At 32.9% G+C, this 8771-nt stretch overlaps 1 protein-coding gene across 1 annotated transcript in view; it reads left to right on the top strand.

The window, feature by feature from the left end:
- The first annotated feature begins 1880 nt into the window (after positions 1–1880).
- The window catches only part of LOC137643179 (piggyBac transposable element-derived protein 1-like), a 20481-nt gene continuing 13590 nt past the window's right edge, over positions 1881–8771 (top strand). Inside the window, exon 1 of the mRNA XM_068376029.1 lies at positions 1881–2253. Within this exon, the coding sequence (XP_068232130.1) occupies positions 1881–2253 (373 nt within the window). The remainder of the gene's footprint in view (positions 2254–8771) is intronic.

The following is an 8771-nucleotide window of genomic DNA, read 5'->3' as shown; positions in this document are numbered from 1 at the left end:
AAATGTATGTTTGATGGATATCACAATAATTAAATTAGTGTTGTCAGAAAAATGCCTATTAAGAATTATTTTCAAGTTTCATCTTATCTAAAAAAGCAGCATATAATATTCTATATTGATAGTGACTGTTATTGGGATAAAATTAGATAATCGTAAAAAGCTCTCTCTCTCTCTCTCTCTCTCTCTCTCTCTCTCTCTCTCTCTCTCTGAAAATATTTGTTCATGTTTTCATTCTTCACACCAGTTTTTAAGATTTATGTTCAATAAGAAAATCATATATTTTGAAATTCTAATATATGAATAATAAATAGAATAAAAAATAAAGCGAACACAAGAAAAACAATATATGTTTTCTTTCCTTTTCTATGTCAAATTTACACCGTTTTCTCACCACTACATATTACCAGTACACTTAACCTATTGCCCAGAACAGTAGATGGTTAACTTTAGTGTTTAAATGCATATTATTTGCTTAACTTATATATATTATTTTTTAAAGTTTTTGTTAGCATAAGACAATATTCAATTGCCCCTAGAAAATCGGGTGAAAGTTATGTCTACATGGAATGATATGGTATGCTTCAAGTGAATTAACATTTTGTATTGGGATTTGATGCCGTAAAGAAAAACAGTTCTTTAAAATAAGATTAAATCTAATAAGGTTGTTTTACCGTCATTATTACTTTTGAGAATATCTGTCGATTTATGTAGAATTTCTATATTTTACCATATCCTAAATTCAGTATTTTATTCATAGTTTGTGTTTATGTTCATGAACAGAAAAGAAGACTACTGCATTAACCCATTTCAGCTCAGTGGTACATATATGGCACATTAACAGCATGATGCAATATTACATCGTACATCGCTCTGGGCTGAGACAAGCCTGAACAAGTGTATTGGGAATGCACACCAAACCTGCTACTACATGTTTATATGAGTACAGTCCCTCAAAGCTGCCAGTCTGTGCTCTGCTGTCACCTTGAAAAGAAGTGCCGCTGTTCTCTGCCCAAAACAATGGCTTCCAGTACAAAGTAAGTATATTTTGCACATTTCTTTGATAAATATGTCCTTTTGGTAATTGCATGTGTTTAACAAGTAATAAACTGACCTCTCTATTTAACTTTCATATTTGTCTAATCCATTCTTTTTTCTGCATATCACTTTATATTTGCTGTGCCATATATGGTTCGCTGAGCTAATGCAGGTACATTTTTTTTCTGTGTACACATATTTTATGAATATCGAATTTGTAGCATATTTTAAATCCATTTCGTGTTTCATATTTCAGATCCCTGACTATGCATGACATTTTAGCTATGTTAGAAGAAGACGATAGTCATGCAAAAGTTTACATTGAGCCTACAGATACGGGCCTATTGACTGATGAAGACTGATGATGAAGACGATCGTGGATTGATAGATAATTTGTCCGACAGACAACTGACTGGTAATGCTGAAGCTGTTTTCCATGACGGACGACGTACAACTGAAGATGATTGTGAACCTCAACTGAGTGGTAATGATGAAGCTATTCCCCACGAGTCTTGGTGATATGTGGAATATGTTAGTGGATCGGACAATTATCTATGCAACTCTCAAAGGTAAAACAGACTTCTTGGTAACCAAAGATGAAATGAAAGTGTTCATTGGAATTTTGATAGTGTATCTTCTCGGTGGATGTTTTGGAGACCCTCATCTGTGACAAGAAAAAATCATGCAATTTATTAATTTTTCTGATAATTCTAAATTAGATACAACTGACAAATATGCCAAAGTTCGTCCACTCGTTAGACATCTAACAAAGAAATTCATTGAGCATTTTCAACCCATGAAGTCACTCTCTCATGATGAAGCAATGGTCGGATATTATGGTAAGCATGGGCAGAATGAAACCAATTAGATTTGGCTATAAAGTTTGGTGTCTAAATTCAGACGATGATTATCTAGTCACCTTTGATCTTTATGAAGGACGTACCTATGAAGGAAATGAAGTGAACGAGAAGGTATTTGGCAAATGTGCTGCTACAGTCTTGAAAAACAATGATTCGTTGTTAGAAGATAAACGGTCTCTTCTATATAATATATATTTCGATAATCTCTTCACTTCATTTCAACTTCTCACAGAACTGAAGGACAGAAATTATGGTGCTACAGGGACAATAAGAGCAAACAGGTGTAAACACTATCCTCTGAAATCAGTTGATTCTATGAAAAAACAAGAGAGGAACGGCAGAGTTCGCTACAGACAAGGTGAATAAAATCATGGTATGTATAATGCAGTCGTATTAGTGGCATCAACAGTCCATACAAACAATGCCTCAAGCAAAGTAAGAAGGTACTCACAGAGTGAGAAAAAAGAATGTATAAGTTGACTGCCCAAAGATAGTTCAAGAATATAATCAACATATGGGAGGAACTGATAGACAGAACCAAAATGTAAACAAATATCGTATTGGTATTCGAGGGAAAAAGTGGTATTGGTGTATACTGTATTTAGTTGGCTGATTGATGTAACAACAAAATGCTTGGTTGTTGCATAAGAAGTCTTGCGGGGGATTGTCACAGTTTGAATTCAAGGAACAGATTGCTCAGACATATCTTACTCGGTTTGGTACACCACTGAAGGGAGCTGAGAGACTGCCATACTGCTCAACAAAGGGTGACAAACGAGCCATAGAAGATGTTCGTTTTGATGGAATAGAACATTATCTTGTGGAAACACATGATAACAAAAGAAGAAGATGTGCTGGGGAAGGATGTAAGAAAAGACCTTTCAGTCAGTGTAGCAAATGCAATGTAGGACTCTGGTTGGCATGTAATCTTTCATTTCATACTAAATAATGATGTGCTCTATGTATTTACATTTTGATCTATATTGTATTTTTTTATCTGTTAAATTCAAGGGAAACTTGAAGTTATATGTATTTCAACACAATTTGATACTGAGTAGGAATTTAGTAGCTCACTCTCAGGTTCAATTTTTTTTTTTACTTTGGAAATTTTACAGTATTTGGCATCATCTTGCAAAAAATATTAGAGGTTATGTATCATTGCTCATTTTAGATATGCAATACCCTAAACTGTAAAATGAATTATCAATTTCAAATAAATAAGTGTATTTCGGATAGAGCCGGTTTTTTTCTTTCAACACAAAAAATTGTACTTGGATGTGCTCAGTGGTACATATATGGCACATCGTATTCTAGAAATATCATTGCAGAGAAATGTAAACCGAGACGTTTTCCTAATCATTTAGGAAGAACAAACACAAAAAATGTTGAGTAAGATGAAATTGAACACAAAAAAAAATTGGACTTGAAATGGGTTAATGGGGTCATATTGAATGTTGCAATATTTCACTTTTTATCACAAATCAGGGAATTCCTATCTTATCTATATTTTGCAAGGTGGGATATCGTGGGATTACAATTTGTAATTACCTATAATTATGACAGTGCAGATATATACAACATTATTAGTATGAATTCTATTTTATAAAATGATTTTATGGATGTGATTGTTATTCGTATTCATATATAAATTATATATATATATATATATATATATAAATATATATATATATATATATATATGTGTGTGTATATATACATACATAATATATATATATATATATATATACATATATATATATATATATATATATGTATATATACATATACATATATATATATATATATATATAATTAATGGCATTTTCGCTTCTAGAAAGCTTGAGGTTTAGTAGAAAGGTGAAGGAAAGCAGATACTTCAGCATTTGGACAGTTTATTTGCTAAGCTTTCGGGTACATTTCCCATCATTGGAGCTAAAAAAGGGAATTTAAAGCACAGATCCATAGACATTACATTAAGTCAATGAAATTCAGTTAAAAAGGCAAGGATTTTAAGAAATACATCGAAATACTTAAAAAATTAAGTGGATGAAATATACTAGAAAAATAATAAATTAAACCAAATACATAAAATTAAAAATTAAAAGATTAAATGAATTCTATAGGTAAAGAGCAATATTAATATCAGAACAAATATACAGAAAACTTCAAAGAAGAATTCACAAAACATAATAGATATGGGAACCAAAATAATAATACACAGAAATAACCTGGAATTAAAGAAAAAAAAAACATACCCCCGAAAAAATAAACTCCAGGCATGGAAAGACGGGGAGGTTTAGACGTTAGAGCATGTAAGTAATGGTTAGAAGATTAAGTGGAGAAAGACGTTAGGCAATATGTAAAGGAACAGAGGTTGTTGAGTGATTGAGAGTAGGGGATAGCTGTTTAATGAAAAGTGATTCTAGGGTAGGTAGAGAGTAGCTATTAGGTGATTGGGCTAGTATTTTGAAATTAGAATTGTAAATTGATTGCTTGCATTCTTGAGCATGATTACGTATGGAAGAAAGTCTTTTTTATTCAGAGTAAAACCTGTACGGTGACTGACTCCTCCATGAGAGTCAATGCGGATCCTCAAGAGACGGTTGGAACAACCAATATAAGTTCCTAAATTACATTTCGGACAATTGTATGGATAAACAATTGAGGACCGCATCAAATCTGTATACATATATATATATATATATATATATATATTTCCCCAGGAACTGGTGTCGACTCAATCGAGAAAACAGATCTGGAGCAATAGAGTACCCTTTACTTTGAAAAATAAAAATTGAATCTTGATCGAGATTGGTGGATCTGCATAATTTTGTTCATTACATTTTATTTTACAAGTATTCTCTATTTATTTTATTAAAGTATATATAGAAAGTCCAAAACATTCAAAAGTCTATCTCCTGATGTTTCATAATGTGAAATTGATTCTAACATTGAGTAATGTACCCAAAGCGTATTTCGGCGCCTTTATCGGAAAAAGGGTGGTCTTCGGAATCGATAGAAAAGTAAATCGTCGAATCAAACAATTGGTTATAAAGAAAGAGTTATAAGTTGATGATCTATTCCCTAAATTGTACTCCAAAATCCAGTAATTAGCAGTAAAAATATAAATTGGCCCATGTACATTACCATAGTTAATTACAAGGTTGTATAACATTTCTACTTGAAATATCTTTTGCACTAATGCAAGATGAATTTTATACATTTTCATATGCGATATATAATTATGAATCCCTATTCTAGTAGACTTATCCTGAGGTAGCGTGAATACGATATTACACAGTATTTCTGACTAGGTGCTTGATTTTAGGGAAAGCAGTAATTACTATTTCCAAATCCTCATACATAGCCGAGTGTTACAAAAGCCTTTCTAGGCTGGAGAGGTGAAGATCAATTGATTCTGATTCTAACCAAAAATAGCTGAATTGAACAGAAAACACTGGCAAGTCAACTTAGATTAATCTTAATAGCCGCGGGAATCGATAAACAGTCAATTCTGTATCAGATTATGAACATAGGTTTAAATAAGGACTGTGGAAGGTGTCCTTACCATATATATATAGAGTGAGTTCTATTTTGAGTACTTCTTATGGCTATGTATTTTGATGTATAAAAGTTACACATATTTCTGTCTAAAAATTAGTGATTAGCTATCATTACAAAGGGTTTTCATTTCGAGACTAGCCAGAAACACTGGAACTCTAATGAAATACACTGAGCATGACTGAAACTACTTTTGCATCAAATCAGAGGCATAGGTTTGATGCAGTATCAAAATAAGGATATTTTTTTCTCTGTTATCATCAGGGTACAAAGAATACACTCTTATTTCAAAACTTAGATGCAGTATATCATACACACACACACACACACATACACACACACACACACACACATATATATATATATATATATACATATATATATATAATATATATATATATATATATATATATGTATATATATATATATATATATATGGTATATAGATAGATAGTTTGATAGATAGATATATGAATTTGAAAATGGGATATTAACATAAGAATATATATCTATCTATCTATCTATCTATTTATATATATATATATATATATATACATATATATATATATATATATACATATATATATATATATACATATATATATATATACATATATATATATATATATATATACATATATGTATATATATATATATATACATATATGTATATATGCAAATATATATATATATATATATATCAAGATTATGATTATTTGGTAAATATTGAAATATATTTACTCCTCTAATGTATTTCTACGAGTGAATGCAAAAATATCTACTTATTCAATGTATTCAGGACCAATATTTTATAAAAATATCTCTTTCCATTAACATTTGTTTTAATTTGTATTAAAGATTTTTATATCACAATCATATTTTGATTTACATGAATATAATACAAAACATGAGCCAAATTCTTCATATATTTTAAGCAAAACATAAAAAAGGCCTATATATCAAAGGAGTAAGGTAACAAAAATTTTCCCTCCTCGTATATATATGACCAAAATCGACTATATATTTTTTTTTTCAACGTTTCATTAACAGTAGCGTTCACCCCTAATCAAACTTTTTGTTTTTTACTGTATCAACATTTCACATCATGAAAATTGTGTGGCAACGTAATTGTTTGGTTCTAACAAAGAGACAACAAGAATGCATTTAACTTTTATTCAACAGATAACGAGTTTATACAAAAATAGTTACGAAAAAGTGTCAAAAACTCAAGCAAACTAGAACATGAGATAGTAAGCTTATACAGGTTAATCTATTATTATTGTGGGAGAGAGCGAAAGATATGACATAATAAAAACATCATAATTACATCATATTCTCCAGTATGAAACACGTTCTGTACATTGTCACCCCACCCCCCCACCCCACCCCCCAAAAAAAGAAAAAACAAATACACATGGAATAGGTGACCCTCTAGGCGGGTTATCTTTCAGGAGATACACAGGTATTAGGCGATCAATGGACACACGTTTTTTTTTTTTTTTTTTTTTTTTTTTTTATTTATTTATTTATTTTTTTTTTTTTTTGGAATATTAGTTAAGAAAGCTTTCGGAGTGCGACGCATCATGAGGGAAACGCCTGTGTCAGAGAGTGCCGGTGGTGACTTGCTAGTGTCGTTGCTTAGGAGGGCATGAGTTCCTGCGTGTAAAACATTCGGTAAGTGTTGCTTCGATTGTAAGACTTGCGGTAAGGAGTAAATTTTCCCACAACATAACGAAGGACCTGCAGATTGCTGGAGGAGGTTTCAAGTGGAACATAACTAGCTGCTATACACCCTTATTATTATTATTATTATTATTATTATTATTATTAAGCTACAACCCTAGTTGGAAAAGCAGGATGCTATAAGCCCAGGGGCCCCAATAGGGAAAATAGCCCATTAAGGAAAGTAAACAAGGAAAAATAAGATATTTTAAGAACAGCAACAACACCAAAATAAATATTTCCTATATAAACTATAAAAACTTTAACAAAACAAGAGGAAAAGAAATTAGATGGAATAGTTTGCCTGAGTGTATCCTCAAGCAAGAAAACTCTAACTTAAGACAGTGGAAGACCATGGTAGAAAGGTTATGGCACTACCCAAGACCAGAGAAAAGTGGTTTGATTTTGCTTACCATAGCTAAAGAGTCTCTTATACCCTTACCAAGAGGGAAGTAGCCACTGAAAACTTCCAATGCAGTAGTCAACACCTTTGGTGAAGAAGAATTGTTTGGTAATCTCAGTGTTATCAAGTGCATGAGGACAGAGGAGAATCCGTAAAGAATAGGCCAGACTATTCGGTGTATGTGTAGGCAAAGGGAAAGAACCGTAACCACAGAGGATGGTCCACTCTAGTACTGTCTGCCCAGTCAAAGAACGCTATAACTCTTTAGCGGTAGTATCTCAATGGGCTGGTGGTGCCCTGGCCAACCTACTACCTATGCTCTCAAGATATTCAGGGTATCCTAAGGAGTGGTTTGTATTTGCAGGAGTACCCAGAAAAGCTGAATAAACCATTTAGGATTATTGCAGCTAGGCATCAAAGATGTTTTGACAGTACGATAAAAACATTCCACCATTCCGCTGTCTGCAGGGTTGTAGGTGGTTGTCTGATGTATGGGGATGCCTAGGAGATTCACAAATGATGTCCATAGTTGCGAGGTAATATGCTGAGGGATACCAAATCTCACTATCCACGTAGAAGTAAGCCAGATGTACATGAGGCAGATGTAGTTTCCATGGGAATGGCTTTAGGCTAACGAGTGGATTGGTCAATATTGTTACCGATGTATAAGTGACCTACTATGGTGACTTGAATGTGGGCAAAACAATGCTGAATCTGAATCCACTCCTGAATCCATGTATCAATGTACTTTTGAAGTTTAGTATAAAGTCAATCGCTGACATAGCTCTCAGCATCCTTAGTAATACCGTACTAAATGAACTTCGTCTTCAATACCTGTGCAGTAGATTAGTGCGAGGGATGTGAAACGCCGGGAATGAAATCAAACAACTGTCGGTGCATGCGAGCAGGAATCCATGGTTGCGGTCTACCAGTACTGGCATCACAGAGGAGTGTGGCTTTGTAGATGCTAAAGAGGACTTCTTCCCAACAAAGGGATGTGCCGGATGTCCTATATGCTTGGTACTCTAGAACTATTAGTAGGGTTTTTGCCATTGGGTTGTAATCCAATCCCAGGTGAATGGCAGCAAATGTGTTTCTTGACAGGGGATTGGCAACGGGATTCCTTTTACGGGGTAAGTGTTTAAAAATACAGTGTATTCAGCCAAGGCGGAAAGATGTCGGTGTTGACG

Source organism: Palaemon carinicauda, chromosome 6 (genome assembly GCF_036898095.1).
Source record: "Palaemon carinicauda isolate YSFRI2023 chromosome 6, ASM3689809v2, whole genome shotgun sequence".
Lineage (NCBI taxonomy): Eukaryota > Metazoa > Arthropoda > Malacostraca > Decapoda > Palaemonidae > Palaemon > Palaemon carinicauda.
This window is presented reverse-complemented; position numbering and strand designations above follow the sequence as displayed.